Here is an 18,084-nt window from a genome sequence, read left to right as displayed (position 1 = left end):
TGGGTCTTCGGGGTGTTTTGGGTCTTCGGGGTGTTTTGGGTCTTCGGGGTGTTTTGGGTCTTCGGGGTGTTTTGGGTCTTCGGGGTGTTTTGGGTCTTCGGGGTGTTTTGGGTCTTCGGGGTGTTTTGGGTCTTCGGGGTGTTTTGGGTCTTCGGGGTGTTTTAGGTCTTCGGGGTGTTTTAGGTCTTTTGGGTCTTCAGGGCCATTAGGGTCTTCAGGGTCTTTTGGAGCCTCAGAGCCTTCAACGGTATTTTGGGTCATTGTGGTGTTTTGGGTCTTCGGGGTCTTTGGGGTGTTCGGGGTATTTTGGGTCTTTAAGGGTATTTTGGGTCTTCAGGGGTGTTGGTGGTTTTAAGGGTCTTGGGGGACTTAAAGGGTTGTCAAAGGTCTGAGGGGTCTCAGCAGTCTAAACGTAATTAAGAGGGTTAATTAAGAGGGTGTTTATTCATTTGAAGAAGAAGAAGTCGGTTTGGTCTCATGGAAACAAACACACAAACCGACATAACCATATACGTTTGCTCTATTATAATAAAGTATTACGATATTTGCTTATGAAACATATTTACAAATAACCACAATTTGTAATTGTGTCATGTATATACATTTAATTCGGATCCACCTACTGTCCAACACACTTACCGTGAAATGGGGTAAATAGGGACAGCAAGTTGAATAGGGACACAAACTGAAAAAAGTTTGGAAACTTTTTTCGCTGAAAATTGATAAACATACTGATTTGTTGATATTTGGGTTGAAAGTGTTCTCTTGTTTTTTTAAAAAGCAACTTATGGTCCCTATTAACCCCATATATGGGTTAAATAGGAATAAATAGGATTTTTATGGCTGTCCCTATTCACCCCGTTTTACGGGTGAATAGGGACAGTCACTATTACAAAAAAATAATAATCAAGAAATAGGGAGAGTTTGGAGAAACTTTTTATCCCATTTTTTTTTTTCATTGGCACCGTGGTTTATATTATGGGTGCATATTATGTGCATCCATCTGAGCTATCAATTTAGCAATAAGTTGGAAACTCAGGATTGTTTCTTGATTATTATTTTTTTGTATTAGTGACTGTCCCTATTCACCCGTAAAACGGGGTGAATAGGGACAGCCATAAAAATCCTATTTATTCCTATTTAACCCATATATGGGGTTAATAGGGACTATAAGTTGCTTTTTAAAAAAACAAGAGAACACTTTCAACCCAAATATCAACAAATCAGTATGTTTATCAATTTTCAGCGAAAAATGTTTCCGAACTTTTTTTCAGTTTGTGTCCCTATTCACCTTGCTGTCCCTATTCACCCCATTTCACGGTATCTCGTTGTTGTTGTTGTTGTTGTTTATTACCACAGGCCTGTCCCAGAGCCGTATCGCTGGTCTGTCCTGTACAAAGAGGCCCGCAACATGGAGACAGATCTTATTACCTTCGCAAAAGCGGAAGGTTATGTTTCATGGAGACAGATCTTATTATTGCTTGTTTTCCTGAGTCTGTAATTACCTCTGCCACCAATGGTCGATGGAGGTTATGTTTTCACCCCTGTCTGTGTCTATCTGTTTGTTTGTGAACAGGATATCTCAAAAGGTTATGGACGTATTCTGACTACCTTGGTGGACAGTTTGGGTGTGTGACCACAAAGAATTGTTTCAATTTTGGTGAAGATTTGAATTTGGATCTGGATCGGACTTTTTTTTTTTTCAAGTGATTCTACACCATTGAGTGACAGGGCTAAACCCGATTATATAGCATTATATCTCAAAGTTATGAACAAATTAGGACGAAACTTGGTGGACTTGTTGGGTGTGTGACAAGGATGAATTGATTCGATTTTGGTGAAGATCGGGATACAATAATTTTTTAATTTTCTAAGTGATGCTTCACCATTGAGAGATGGGGCCAAAATTATATTTAGCACGGTATTCCAAAAAGTTGTGGAACACATATGACTAAACATGTTGGATGAGTTGGTTTGGTGACGAGAACAAGCCGATTCGATTTTGGTTCAGGTCCGGATCCAGATCCGTCCTATCAGTGGGATACAAAACATAAACCGTTGAGCCTGGTGGAGGTATGCTCTCTACTGAGTTCTTTCTAGTTTCATTGTGTTGTGATTGGGCAATATATCTCCCAATCAGTCCATTTAACAGCTTTTCAGCACATAGGGCCGCAATGAGATTACTGCATCCTGATTGGTTTTTAGCCATCCTCTCTGCATACTCCAGTGCAATTCCCCTTTCTGACAGAAGTTCTTTTTCAACACTTCTCCATGAGTTTCATAGCCTCCCAATGGGGGAAGGTGCAACTATTCCTTCCTCCATTGGTGTCCAAAATATGGCTTCTTTAGTCAGATGTCCCTCTTGTTTTGTCAAAATGTCCCTCTTGTTTGAAAATCATTAGAATCCTTCTTAAACATATATATATATATACATATATATATATATATATATATATATACTGTATATATATATATATATATATACACATACATACATATATATATATATGTATAACACTGTGTGTGTGTGTGTGTGTGTGTGTGTGTGTGTGTGTGTGTGTGTGTGTGTGTGTGTGTGTGTGTGTGTGTGTGTGTGTGTGTGTGTGTGTGTGTGTGTGTGTGTGTGTGTGTGTGTGTGTGTGTGTGTGTGTGTGTGTGTGTGTGTGTGTGTGTGTGTGTAATGTTACCGATAGACTCCGAAACGGAGAGGCTCACGTGCTTGATATTTGGCATAGACATGGCCATTGAGCCTGGGACGAACATGGCTGAGACCATATTTGACGAGATCCATATTTTTTATTCATATTTACCTCAGCGCATTTCAGCGAAGTACCCGCTAATCTCAGCCAGTGCGAGCAGCTCGCTGATTCGCTCAGAGCGATCACGTGATGTTCCATCCCGTCACACGTCACACGTTTGCACGTGATTCAGGGCGAAAAGCCATTGCGTTTTTCACCTTTATGCGACCGTGTTTTGTGTCGATTTTGTGCGATATGAATTAAATTTTAATTCATATTTCGTGTTTACGAATTCGAATACGAAGGATTTCCCCTTTCGATTTCGAATACGAATCGAATACGAGCTTGAGTCGAGAGTGCGAATGTCCGGGTTGGGAATGTTCGGGTCTCCCCTCCCCCACCCGGCCGGCAATGCCGGGTACTTCTGCTAGGATCACGTGATGTTCCAACTTTGCCGCCATAATCTCACAGTTATGCGTTCGCACGTAATTCAGTTTTTTCACATTTCAGCGAGGAACATTGCCATTCACACCACATAGGTTTTTTTTCACTTTCATCTGATATTTGTGATTTATTTCAAACAAACTGTATTTCCCATCTACACGGCCATGTATTCCTATTAACGTTATGTAAAGTACATAAATTGTGTGGATTACATCATTTCTGGATGTGATCAATTGCCAGTAACCATCTATATCCCTCCCCTCCCCTTCCCTCCTCCCCCTCCCTTTCCCCCCTCCCCCTCCCCCTACCCTTCCCCCTCCCTTCCCCCTCCACCCTACCCTCTCCCCTTCCCCCCTCCCTTTCCCCCATGCCCCTCCCTTTCCCCCATACCCCTTCCTTTCTGCCCTACCCCTTCCCCATCCCCCTCCCCATCCCCCTCCCCCTCCCCCCTCCCCTCCCCCTCCCTTTCCCCCATGCTGCCTCCCTTCCCCCCCTACCCCTTCCTTTCTGTCCTACCCCTTCCCCTCCCCCCCTCCCCCACCCCCTTCCCCCTCCCCTCCCCCTCTCCCTCCCCCTCCCCCTCCACCTCCCCTCCTCCCTCCCCCCCACCCTCCCACTCCTCTCCCCCTCCCATCCCTCCCCCTCCCCCCTCTCCTCCCCTCACCCTCCCCTCCCCCCACCCTCCCACGCCTCTCCCCCTCCCATCCCTCTCCTCCCCTCCCCCTCCCCTCCAGCCTCCCCTCCCCCCCCGTTCCCCTCTCCTCCCATCCCCCTCCCCTTCCCCCATCCCCCCTCCCCTCACCCTACCCCCTCCTCCCCTCACCCTACCCCCTCCTCCCCTCACCCTCTCCCCTCCCCCGCCCCTCCCCCCAGCCCCTCCCCCCTCCCCTCCTCCCCCTCCATCCTGCTCCCCCTGCCTTTCCCCCCTCCCCCTCCCCCTCCCCCTGCCTTTCCCCCCTCCCCCTCCCCCTCCCCCTACCCCTACCCTTCCCCCTCCCTTCTCCCTCCACCCTACCCTCTCCCCTTCCCCCCTCCCCCTTCCCCCCTCCCCTTTCCCCTCCTCTCCCCCTCCCCTCCCCTCCCCCTCCCTTTCCCCCATGCCCCTCCCTTTCCCCCCCTACCTCTTCCTTTCTGCCCTACCCCTTCCCCATCCCCCTCCCTTTCCCCCATGCTCCTCCCTTTCTCCCCTACCCATTCCTTTCTGTCCTACCCCTTCCCCACCCCTCTCCCCCTCCCCTCCCCCCTCCCCCCTCCCCCTCCCCTCCCCCCTCCACCTCCCCCTCCACCTCCCCCACCCCCTCGCCCTCCCCCTCCACCCCCCCTCGCCCCACCCTCCCACTCCTCCCTCCCCCCACCCTCCCACTCCTCCCTCCCCCCACCCTCCCACTCCTCCCTCCCCCCACCCTCCCAGTCCTCCCTCCCCCCACCCTCCCACTCCTCTCCCCCTCCCATCCCTCCCCCTCTCCTCCCCTCCCCCCTCCCTCCCCTCCCCTCCCTCCTCCCCCTCCCCTCCCTCCTCCCCTCCCCTCCCCTCCCCCTCCCTCCCACTCCCCCTCCCTTTCCCCCCTCCCCCTCCCCCTACCCTTCCCACTCCCTTCTCCCTCCACCCTACCCTCTCCCCTTCCCCACTCCCCTTTCCCCTCCTCTCCCCCTCCCCTCCCCTTCCCTCCCTTTCCACCATGCCCCTCCCTTTCCCCCCTACGCCTTCCTTTCGGCCCTACCCCTTCCCCATCCCCCTTCCACCCTCCCCTCCCCCTCCCTTTCCCCCATGCTCCTCCCTTTCCCCCCTACCCCTTCCTTTCTGCCCTCCCCTCCCCTCTCCCTTTCCCCTCTCTCTCCCCTCCCCCCCTCTCCTCCCCTCCCCCCTGTTACCCTCCCCTTCCCCTTTCCCTCCCCTCCCCCGCCCAGCAATGCCGGGTACTTCTGCGAGTATATATATATATATATATATATATATATATATATATATATACATACATACATACATATATATATACATATGCGTTACATTTTTCTTGTCTGTTTTTTTTCCATGTGTCTCCAGCCGTGGCAAAAAAAAATTGGCACCCTTGCACTTTTTTCAAATCACCCACAATTTTCTCCAAAAATAGTTTAAATTGACAAAAGTATTTGGTCTCCACAATTCTTTATTTCACTGTTAATATTACAGAATCTTTTTTTTTTTATTCAGAACTTAAAATAATCCTTTTAACTCAGAAATTAGAAAGAAATGGCATTGACAAAATTATTGATACCCGAGACTTAATATTTGGTAGCACAACCTTTGGACAAAATAACTGCAGTCAAGCTCTTCCTGTAGCCATGAATGAGTTTCCTACACCTTTCTACTGGCAGTTTGACCCACTCTTCTTGTGCAAACTGCTCCAGTTCTCCCAGATTTGAAGGGTGCCTTCTCCCAACTGCTGTTTTCAGATCTCCCCACAGGTGTTCAATGGGATTTAGATCGGGGCTCATTGCTGACCACTTCAGAACAGTCCAGTGTTTTACCTTGAACCATTCCTGGGTGCTTTTTGAAGTGTGTTTAGGGTCATTTTCCTGCTGCAAAACCCATGACCTTCGACGGAGACTCAGCTCTCTGACACTTGGTTAAACATTGCGCTCCAAAATGCCTGGGTAATCTCCTGATTTAATGTAATTTCCTGATCTCCATGCACACATTCAAGGCATCCGGCAGCACAGCAACCCCAAAACATCACTGAACCTCCTCCATGTTTGACTGTAGGGAAGGTGTTCTTTTCTTTGAAGTCTTCGTTTTGTTTTCTGTAAACATAGAGATGATGTGCTTCACCAAAAAGCTCTCATTTTGTCTCATCTTTCCACAGGACATTCTCCCAGAAGGATTCTTTCTCGCTTGTTCAGGTGTGTTTGTAAAACTCCAGTCGGGCTTTCTTATGTCTCTCTCTTCGCAGTGGGTTCCTCCTGGGTCTCCTACCACAGTATCCTCTTTCATTGAGCTGGCGACAGATGGTGCGATTTGAAACTGTCGTACCTTGTGTCTGAAGGTCAGCTTGAATTTGTTTGGCATTCTCCACAATTTTTGATCGAGGTGCTTTCTCCACAATTCAAACAATACTCCGCTGTAATCTTCAATCAAGTTTTCTCTTGCAGCCACATCCAGGGAGGTTGGCTGCAGTGCCATGGGCCTTAAACTTCCTGATAACATTGTGTACGGTGGACACAGGTACATCAAGGTCTCTGGCGATGGGCTTGTAGCCTTGAGATTGTCCATGCTTGGCTCCAATAATGTGTCTAACCTTTTCAGACAATTCTCTGGTTTTCTTTATTTTCTCCATGCTCATTGCGGTTCACACAGTGACACAAAACAGCAGAATGACTCCTTTTCTCTGTTCAAACTGGTTGAACGAGTGATTTTTATATTGCAGGCACCTGCAACTCCCCCTTTCAATTGCAAAGTAAAGGAGAATCACCTGCTTGAAATCCAATTATTTGTAACAACTTCTAAAAGGTGCCAATAATATTGCCTGGGCCATTTTAGGATTTCTGTGTGGAAAAATATAATATTTAGTAATTATTTCAGCTTTTTTGTTTTGTTCCACTGCAAGCCAAAGAAATACATATATGTGGATACCAACTCAACAATTTTCTGGAAAAAATGATGCATTATTTGAAAAAAGTGCAAGGATGCCATTATTTTTGCCCACGACTGTATTAATACTGATTTGACATTGGAATTGAATAGTTTAATCTCAGAATTTTCCTTAAAGTTTTCTGGAATTTCAAATGTTTAATGAAGAGTTGAATATTGCTTGAACTTTGCTTGAACAGAAAACAGCAAAAGGAAGTACTCAAACAATATAAACTTTAATTGTTTTGATATATCATAATTGCACTCCTATAATGAAGTAGGCTACATTGATTGTGTGTTTAAATTGTACGATTGGCTCTTTGTGCTCGAACTGCTCAAGGTTTTTATTTTGTTTGCCTCTTTGCATCAAAAGTATGCTGACTTCTGCTCTAAAGGATAGGGGGAGGCTTATAGTTGTTATTGGGTTTGTTTCTACAATTAGTGCCCCTAGTTTTTAATGGTACCTCATGGTTTTTAAGACCCTTCGGAGTACTAAACCACCATTTAGGTTTATTTTATTAGTCCACTACTGGTTTCACCAAAGGGGACTATAGGCTTGCTCTCCATCTGTCTGTCCATCCATCCCTCCCACCTGTTGTTTTTCAGGCTTTTTTCCCCATACCCTTTAACATATTCAACTGGAACATGTTACATGGCTTTATTGTGATACGTTTCAGAACAAGTTCGAATTTCAGGGTGTTTCCTCAATTTCTCACAAAGTTATGCTCTTTTTGAACTTAGAAAATATCACATATTATACATGGGTCAGTTTTCCAGACTTTTTTCCCTTACCCTTTAACATATTGAACTGGAACATGTTACATGGCTTTATTATGATACATTTCAGAACAAGTTCGAATTTCAGGGTGTTTCCTCAATTTCTCACAAAGTTATGCTCTTTTTGAACTTAGAAAATATCACATATTATACATGGGTCAGTTTTCCAGACTTTTTTCCTTACCCTTTAACATATTGAACTGGAACATGTTACATGGCTTTATTATGATACATTTCAGAACAAGTTCGAATTACAGGGTGTTTCCTCAATTTCTCACAAAGTTATGCTCTTTTTCAACTTGGAAAATATCACATATTATACATGGGTCAGTTTTCCAGACTTTTTCCCCTTACCCTTTAACATTGAACTGAAAGTTGGTACATGGCTTTATTATGATAAGTTACAGAAATTGCAACTTATTTTGTGGCTTTGCATACCTAAAACGATTTTTTTCTACTGTATATGGCTCACAATTGCTGATTGTTTGGAACAAGAACATGAATTGGGACCAGTAGGAGACATGTATTGCAAAGCAATTCTCCTTCTTGTTTTATTTTTAGTCCCCTACCGGTTTCACCAGAGGGGACTATAGGTTTGCTCTCCGGGGTTTCACCGGAGGGGACTATAGTTTTGCTCTCCGTCTGTCTGTCCATCCATCCGTCCCACCTGTTGTTTTACAGACTTTTTTCCCATACCCTTTAACATATTCAACTGGAACTTGGTACATGGCTTTATTATGATAAGTTACAGAACAAGTTCGAATTTCAGACCGTTTCATCAATTTTTCAGTTATGCCCTTTTGGACTTCAAAAATATCACATCAGTAGGGGACATGTATTGCAAATAAATTCTCCCTCTTGTTTGTCTTCTTCAATATCACATCGCCAATGTATCTCAGATCCGGCTGGGACTTTCAGAATGAAATTTTGCATCAATAATGGGAATAAAAGTATGCGGGGTTGACATAACTTTTTTGACTTGACATAATTTTTAAGGTCGTGACTCGATGATAGACATTTTAACATTTCTCACCATACCTCTGCCAAGGTTTATCTGATCGGAACAAAATTGCCCTCTCCAGATAGGCTAGACTACAGAGCAAGGCCCATTTATGCTTAATTTGCATAATACCCCTCTGCGTTAAAGGTGGTCAAATCGCTGTCTGAAAAAAAAAAAAACACGTTTTTCTTTTGTCCGCTCAGTTTTGCCAATGGTGGAATCTCAAAGAATGTTTGGCCTTCCAAGATGTCCTTGCATCATAATAGAACTGAACTTGTGCACCCGGTATCAATATATCATTTGTGTCCTTGACCTACTTTTTTCTGATTGATTATTTATTTTTATTTTGTTTTGTTTTATCCTTATATTTTTCTAACCTTCTATTAGCCCCTTACCTGGAGTGGCTGTATGCCTTGTCTGGGGCTCCATCCATAAAAAATAAACAATGTGACCGAATTAACCAAACACCTTTTTGATCATAACTTGAATAATTTTCCTCCGATTTTCATAATGGTAAGTTTTATGGAAGGAATAAACAATGTGACCGAATTAACCAAACACCTTTTTGATCATAACTTGAATAATTTTCCTCCGATTTTCATAATGGTGAGTTTTATGGAAGGAATATAGAAGGTGACACATTTTCTTTGAATACTTTCAAAGAATGTAATTTCACCCCAAATAATGTAGTCTTTCCTTAAATGGTGAAGGTCAAAGTGATGTGGCAGTCCGAAAAGAATGTGCCATCATTGGATCACCGCCGACAGGGGAAGCGTTCCCTTGGCAATCGCTTTTTGATAATTGATATTTAGTTTTCCTTGTTTGCCTTGGTACCACTAAGAAATAGAAAATTCTACTGAGAGAGTGGTTCTGTGTATCCTTCAATGCAAAAATTAAGTACGCTTCTTTGGGATATCATATATTCTCCATTATTCTTAATTTTGACCAAACAACTTGAACAACTCGTTGTAAGTGCATCAACTGAGGCATACATGTTCGGCCAGATTGACAAAACGTGCACAGACGACAACCTATGACATTCCTTAACACACCTCAATATTTGATCAATTGGTTAAACTTGGAAGGGAAATGTCATTACCTTGTACCATGGCTTACAGGTGCAGAGTTTAACAGAAGAGCTATCACATGCACTTGAACTTCCTGATGAGCAAGAACTTTTTAGGCAGCACTTACCTGAGCTTCTAGTTTGGAGTGCGTCTAATCACCATGATTGGACCAGTCACAATACAGAGCTCCTCCTATTCAAAACTGCCATGCTACTTGCAGGTGAGTATCGAACGATAAACTTCAGAAATCCTTTGGGCACTTAAAAAAAAAAATGTAAACAGAAAAACATGTTTTAGTACTACACACTTTTTAAGTTTTAAACCTTTTTTTTTTTTTTTTTTTTTATTAAATTTTGAAATATGAAAATGTACCAGAAAAGAGGACCGTGGGCCAAATTCCAGCTCTCTAGGACATATGGAACCTAGAAAACGAGAACGGTTCAAAGATTTGAAATGGGACAAACAAACAAAGTTCAAATGAAGTTAAATAAAAGTGTGTAATAAAGGCTTGTTATTTCTTGCTGATACAGCATGGTGAATAATAATATCTTAGTGGTGGTTTCTGCGCTTGTAACATGTTTGGTAGGCCCAATGCTTGATGAGGTTCTTCCCGTGGCAATTCCAATCTTTCGAGATTGCTTGCAGACCAAGAATGAACCTGAACTTCGACTGAAAGTTCTCACCTTGCTTTCTGAACTTTTTATACATGCTGGAGAAATTGCCAGCTCTCAGAGGTGAGAATCTTTTTTCTTTTTTTTTTAACCAAAATGAGGTCTTTCTAACCACACAAATATAGTTGCATTTTTGTCCCTACCCACTCTCCTGTGTTCTTTCTTTCATTCATATTATATCCCTACTTTCTCCCCCATTCTCTTCATTTTTCGTTAACAATAATTTTCTCAACTTAATCCTCCTCCCTTCCTCCCTTCCCCCTCTCCTGGTGTGGGTCCATGTGCTTATGTGTACTTGAGTCATTAGTAGTATTCAAGTACTTTATTTTAATTTATTACTTAGATCTATGTTTGCCATGTTACTCGACATGATGTAGGATGCAACATTTATTTTTGCCATATACATGTTGTGTTATAATACTATGCTCCCCTTTTCCCATGCTGTTTACCATACCCCCAGGCTTCTGCTTTTAACTAGGAGTGGGCTATATGGGGGTCAAAAATACTTTTATTGTTATTCTTCTTAGGTGACAGTTTTTTTGTATTCCATTTGACCTATCTCAACATGAAATGACAAAATTTTCGGCCTGGGGTCCAAGAAAAAAGTGTGCAGGGCAAAGATCCAACATGGCCGCCGTTTCCCCTGAAAAATCACATTTTTTGCCATAAGTTTGTCATTTCTGGGTCTTTTTACTTGGTTGTGGTGTCTAACCCTATGTTTTGGGGGTCAAGCAAGCTATGTATGCATCTAGAAATAGTCACAAACCATCAGATGTTGAGTTAATACCTTTTTTGACCAAATTTACCTCTTTTTCCCCCTTAATTAGCATATTTCACGAAACATATCTTCAATTTCAGGGGCATTGCTTAAAACGTAACACGGCTTGTTGCGAGAGAAGTCCCAGGTTCCTGAAACTGCCACAGGCACAATCTGCTGCTCAATAGTGTCCTGGATGTCATCTGTGCCAGGTGGTCGCTGTCAAATTGCATCTCCAGTACCAGCACGCACCAGGTGATCCACTCGGTACCACTCTTCCATCCCCATTATCATCCAGGTAAAAGCCAATGTACCATCTCCTGTTCCCACTCTCATCCCAAATGACAGCCAAGGATTGATTTGGCTGGAACATGGGTTCTTCCTGTCCTGCCTCTTCAACACTGGTATTGGTCAGTGTTTCCATGATTTCGTCCTCGCATGGGAAAACAACAGCCTCCCCGGCTTGATGGTCATCCACCAGGATGACAGTCAGGTTCTCAATTAGGTTGTTCTCAGTCAACATGTTGACCTTGTAGAGGTCCTTGCGGGCATCTGAATCCCGTGGATGTGTGACTCGCTGGTATTGTACTTCTTGTCTCAAGTATGTTTTAAGTTCAGGTGGTTTCTTACTGACAAGCATCTTCAGTTCATTGACAGATGTAACAGGCCCTCCGTGTTCTTTACATTTCACAAGAAGTTGGTCAACAAAATCATTGTCCCTCACTTTCTTTTGCAGGTTCTGTCTCAACCTTTGTTTCTTCTTCTGTTTCTGTTTGTTACTCCATGTCACTTCCATTGCATCTAGGTGTTTGAGGACAGCAGTGGTTGACCGCTCAAATTCATTGACATGTCTATCTGTTAGCATAAGATCATCTTTGATCCTCTTTGCCTTGAACATCCTGTTTGAGTGTTGGGCTGACTGGGAAACAAGATAACCAAACTTGGCCAAGTACCTCTCCGCATTCAGGTTGTTTGTCGGCAGGTTTTTTCGTTGGTCTGCATTCAGTGTATGGAGAGGAGTTGCTCGTACAGCATCAGGATCAACGTCCTAATACTCACGCTTGCACTGCAATTCTACTCCTTTCGTGGCCTGGACACACATCTCTCCAAGAAGAAGGTGATCGAGATCACTTTGTGGAGCATTGTCCTCCATTTTCACATGTGTCCACTCCACAAGATAGTCACTAAGGGTGTCTGTCTTTTTGTCAGCAAGGTCACTGCAGAGCTTGGGAAGGATGTCAACCAGCAATGTCACCCTGTATGTAAAATTAGCAAGTGCTTTGAATCCTGCTATTATGAAATCATTCTCAAGGTAAATCTTGCACGCTCGAACAAGAAGATTATTTAGCGGTGTCTCAGCGAGTAGCTGTTTGATGTAGGGAATGCAATCATAGACCGCACCTGCCTGGTATCCAAGTCTCGTAAAACGTTTCTCTTTGTAGACAATGTAGAGGCTAAACGACTTGTGTACCCCAGCCTCCTCTAGAATCAAGTCAAATTGTTCTGCTAGCGATGTTGTCTTCCCATCTCCCCCATGTGCTACAAGCTTTAGAAGCACTGTCAGAGCAGTTTCAACAACAGATTTATTTTGGGATCCACAAAATCCCAAAATCCCGATCCACAAATTACTGGTATCCATTCTGTTGAACAAAACCTGAAATAAAAACTAGACAATATAACTTATGTCTTAATAAAAATATGATTACTCAACATCGAAAACATCAAAAATATGTCTTAACTCAAAACATACAGCAAAAATGTCTTAACTCAACATCTGAAGGTTTGACAATACTTCTAATTGCATAAATAGATTGCCTGACCCCATAAACATAGGGTTAGACACCACAACCAAGTAAAAAGACCCAGAAATGACAAACTTATGGCTAAAAATGTGATTTTTCAGGGAAAACGGTGGCCATTTTGGATTTTTGCCCTGCACACTGTTTTCTTGGACCCCAGGCCGAAAATTTTGTCATTTCATGTTGAGATAGGTCAAATAGAATACAAAAAAAATGTCACCTAAGCAAAACAAAAAATGACCCATTTATAGCCCACTCCTATTTTAACACAACTTTTCCTTCACACCACTTCTTCTTTGTCCACCTTTCTCCTCAATTAGCCCCCAGTCTGTTTTCTCCCTTATTTGCTCTCCGTTACCTTCCTTTACTGAAATACGTTTTTCAAGCTCCTACTCCCCACTCCACTCAACTTTTCACACTCAGTAGTATAGCACATACCTCAGCCAGGCTGAACAGTTTATGTTTTGTATCCCACTGATTAGGCCGGATCTGGATTCGGACCTGAACCAAAATCTAATTATTATTGTTCTTGTCACCTGTAGGGGAGCTCCCAATAGAGTTCGTGACCATTTTCCCGTGATCAAGGTTTGAAGGTTGATTTTGAAAGATAAAAATATATATAAAAAAATAAGCTTGGGTATCTTTTTTTAAAATGCGGGCTAACTCGGCCAGAGGACAAAATCCAAGATGTCCGCCAAAACCGCGAAATCGGGCATATTACCGCCTACGTGAATGCTACATATACATATTGGGTGTCCATATGTGGGTTTTTCTGGGCCCAGATCTTGCATCTTACATCAGTCAAGTGATATTGTGACTTAAAATGATATTAAATGATTAATGTTGACCAAAATCCAAGATGGCCGCTGCAAAAAACCATGTATTGTATATATTCATAATTGTGCATACCATAGATTCATCGCTGGCGTCTAAATACAGTTTTACATGACTAGTGTTTTCATTTATAACCTTACTGTTACTATGAATGACTTTTTGAGCAGGTAACGAACCAAGATGGCTGCCTCTCGCCCGTTAGATAAGCAGTTATGGCTACTGTACATTGTATCTATTGCAACGTCTTTTATTTGACACAATGTTCAAGGTTTTCATTTGCAATCAGTAAGAAAGAATTTATCTTTCTCTATTTTGTTTTATTATATTTACAGTGACATGACATTACATTTACAAGCAGTGATACACATTGCACAAGTAGCATATACGGTAAGGTTGAAAATGACAATAGTTGTTATAACAGTTTGTTTGTGTTGGATAGATTGAAATTGTTATTCACTGTCCGAAAAGTCCGTCTCGGACCCAGACTCGACTGGATCATCCATAGTTGGGCTGCTTTCCAAAGCCTGAGTTAGTTTTTCTGGGAGTGCTGGGTGAATGTACCTCAATGGAAGACACATGCCTTCCTCGAGATGCCAGCCATGAGATAAAGGAGACGGTGGCGCATCAGGTTTTTCGTAGTTGAGCAACACGTAGGTTTGATAGTTCACTCTCTTGACTTTCAAATCGTGGGATTCTTTGTCTGGTGGAAGCCGCAGTATTGATTTCCTTTTCATTTGTCGCCACTTCCTGGCCCGAGCATCACACAGAGTGGTACTTTGTTTGTCCTTGTATATGTACCGTATGGTGTACAGCGTCATATGATCAAGCACCTGCTGAGGGACCGGTAGGTGTTTCCCTACTTCACTGAGGAACGCTCTAGCTTCAGGTGAAGTGGATGATATGTCGAAGATGGTTTTCTTCCCATGTCCAAAGAATGCTGCTGTTGTGTCTGAGCCGCTGTGGACGTGAAGAGGAACTATGATATCTGCTATTTCCTTCGGGCAGAAAGCTGTACAATCTATGAACTGCTTTTTGTACTTCATTGCGAGCACCCCTTCAGTTCTATGAGCAACATACGATGCCAATACAAGCACGTCCGTATCTTCTGCGTCGATGATAACAGGTGTTTCTATTCCAGCTTTATGTATTTGTGAGTAGATGAAGAACATGCATGTGTCTGCTTCTAACTGTTCACACTGGAAGTCTGTAACAGGCAAACCTGTCGATAGATTGACACATGTGGGCCCAACGCAGTAGACAAATTCAGTGTTAGAATAGTTTCGGTACAACACGCTGAACTCGTTTCTGAGAAAGATCTGTAGGTGCTGCTTGTTTGTTGCATTGTGGAAGAAGTCTTGAAATCCTTTGGCAGATGGGAATTTGTCCGACTGCTTGAAAAATACATTCTTGGAGCCATCTGAAAATCCAGAAGTGCTTTTTCGAAGCTTGCGTTCGCTATCCTTGACGGTCAGGGAAACATCATATCTGTCATTGACAAACACAACTTGTGATGCATATTTATGTCTGCTCATAATGACGGCGAACACCTTCGATGCGTAGTCTCCCCAGGTGTAGGAAATTCCATCAGCCTTTTCCCTGTCTTCTACCGATGGCGTAGACAAACGCCATATAAATCCCATGTCCAGGATCGCCGTGTACTTGTCTGGTGTTGGTTCCAACGCATGTAGCTTGAATTTTTCTACCAACTTAGATTTTTGCACTTTTTTCATGGTGCCGTTGATATTGAATATTGGCAGACATTCATCTGTGACTCGGTACGACATTATCTCTGACAAGGTGAAATTTTCGGTGTCATTTTCAGCAAGTGAGACAACTGCTGCCATCGCTCTGTTCTCCATTGCGTCTGACTTCATGATGCGCTCGCCAGTCTTGACTGAAGGTGGGTTGCTGAAGTTCCGTCTCAAATTCCTGTGAATGGTTGCATGGAAAGCTTTGTTGCTGCTGAACATTCTGTCTTCACAGAATGCCTTCAAGCATTTCTCGCCATCGGTGTGGACCGATTCAAAATCTTGAATGAGGTCATCAGAAGCTACCATTCCAGACTGTAGTGACTTCAAGACCTTGTTTTCTTCATTGAAAGGGTCACAGCCGAATTCAGTGATGCAGTTGTTAATATCTTGTACAGCTTGTTCGTCTTCCTTCATGCGAGTGGGAGCATTTTCACTGTGATGTCGTTTTGATTCTGATGTGCTGGCAAGATCATGCAGTGAGGATCGGACTCTATTAACATTGTTAGCATTTCGGGAATGTAACAGCAGCATCTTTTCGTTCTTCAAAATTTTGAGCCAGCCAGCTTTCATCTTTGAACCCTTGTTCATTGTCATCTCGATCCAGAGATCCAATGGCAAACATGAGTAAGGCTTTCCCGACATGGATTGAGCAAATAAGCCATCTCGCATGTATTGTGCTACATCCTCTGGGAGGGATTCCATTTCCAGCCAATACTCAACCAACCACCGTCCATATTTATCGTTGTCATAAATCTGGATCCATGGTAGCATTAAACGTAATGTCGACTTGAATTGTTCCCAGTTCTGGATTCTCAACGCATGCAGATTCATCATCAATATTTCAGTCATCTCCATAAATGTGATCCAGTACTTTGCCATTGAACCACCGGACTCCTCAATTCTATTGAACTCATCTGCCACCAATGAAATAACCTCTTGGTTGGCTTCCAGAAGTGCATAACATTCCTGCCGTTCTTCTGCTGTTGAGGAAGGATTCCGCAGGACAGTCAAGTGAGCTTCAAGTTCATCTGAGATGCTTCCCCCATTCTGTAGTGACTGTTGTATGATTCTTCTCAGCAGAGTTTCATACATCAATCGGAGACATCGTATGCTCCTCTTGTAGTGTTTGCCCCGTAATACCTGGTCCACAGACCCTTCTGCAATAACATCTGCCGCAACGAGGATGTCAGACAAGCCAGACCCGTGAAAACGCTTATTCATGGCAGAAATGTAAGACGTGAATATGAAATGGGCCCATAGAAGGCAACACGACACTGAATTTATCAGGGTGTTCGTATCTCATTTGCACTATCAAGGCATACACTGGTTGATCTCCTACCAACTGGATGAAGGGCATGTTCTTTTTGCCTGCTGCATCAACCATCCGGCACATTATTTCGTGCACTACAGATTTTCCAGGAGGATTTGGAAAAGTCAAGAAGTAATACGGCTTGCTTTTGACAACATGCGGCTGAACTGTTGACTGGAAACCTGCAAATCCCCCAACTGTTTGACTGCATGGTGCAGGTGGTGTATGAGTCTCATCTAGACGTGCCATGGCATGAATGAGTCCTCGCTGCCTCTGGACTTTAGTATCTGAAGGAGTAATGTCAACACCTGTTCGCATACCTGGAGCTCCACGCTGGACAGTCTTGTAAGGATGGACTTTATGCTGATCGATGCAAAGATGCTTCATTTCTTTAGACTTGGGAATTGTTAATTCTGGGGCCGATTCCTCTGGAGCATGAACCAAATCAAGTGGCTGGACAAACATAACATTTGTACGGTGTGAAGTGTTCGCGCCAGTTAGCGTGTCCTCAGAAAAGTCATCATTGTCCATTACTGCTGTCCCTGGCATACCCAGTGCAAGCTCCTCTGGACATGCTTTGTTCTGCTCAATATCGTACTTGGCCCAAGCATCATAGAGATGTAGCACGTCTTTGTAGCTGATCCCAATTGAGAATTTTTTCAATAACTCGACAAGTTCCCGGCTTCTGGTTAGTCCGTGTATCATAACAGACAACCTTGTTCCAAATTAAGTTCGTTTGCCTGTCATATATGAAGAGAGCAAGGCAGTCAAAGCGATAACTGCAGAGTCGTCATCCTCCATATCAAGGTCACGCTGAGGTTTTGAAGACTTTAGACGGGAAATGAGCTGTTTCAGTAGGCTGCTTGTTTCGTCCTCATTGAGTAAATCGTCAATGTGAGGTGGCCAGATCATTGGCGATACTTTTGCTGCTTCAGCTCTAATTCGTTGCGCTACAATTGAGACGAGTTGGTCATCAGTTGCACCTAGGCAATTTACAGCAGCTTCTATGTATGTTCCACCAGCTGACGTGTCAAAAACCATTGAGCTCTTGTTTTTTGTAACTCTTTTGTGGAAACCAATTTGGTCGCTGAATTCCGTTTGGAGCATAGATTTTATTGTGCTAGACTTCACAGTGTTCACAGTCATGCCAAAGTTCACCAGCATTTGCGTGTAGTCTTGTAGAAGGCTCTGTAGTGTTCGGAGTTCATGTCTTTCAAAAATTACAGTGCGCACATGTTTGAAAAACATTTGACGTACTTCTGCCAGTCGTACATTGTGCATGTGCAAATGTTGATCATTATAATCATGGACTTTGATGTATTTCGTCCAA

At 43.3% G+C, this 18,084-nt stretch overlaps 1 protein-coding gene across 11 annotated transcripts in view; it reads left to right on the top strand.

Moving 5' to 3' along the window:
• DNAAF5 (dynein axonemal assembly factor 5) overlaps positions 1 to 18,084 on the top strand; it is a 74,228-nt gene that overhangs the window by 22,205 nt on the left and 33,939 nt on the right. For all 11 annotated transcript variants that reach the window (XM_068110522.2, XM_078774240.1, XM_068110521.2 and 8 more), the window contains exons 8-9: positions 9,685 to 9,853; positions 10,220 to 10,367. In XM_068110522.2, coding sequence (XP_067966623.1) covers positions 9,685 to 9,853; positions 10,220 to 10,367 — 317 coding nt within the window. The remainder of the gene's footprint in view (positions 1 to 9,684; positions 9,854 to 10,219; positions 10,368 to 18,084) is intronic.

Source organism: Myxine glutinosa, chromosome 3 (genome assembly GCF_964187855.1).
Source record: "Myxine glutinosa chromosome 3, kmMyxGlut1.1, whole genome shotgun sequence".
Lineage (NCBI taxonomy): Eukaryota > Metazoa > Chordata > Myxini > Myxiniformes > Myxinidae > Myxine > Myxine glutinosa.
Note: the sequence above shows the minus strand (reverse complement) of the source record. Positions and strands in the feature narration are given on the sequence as shown.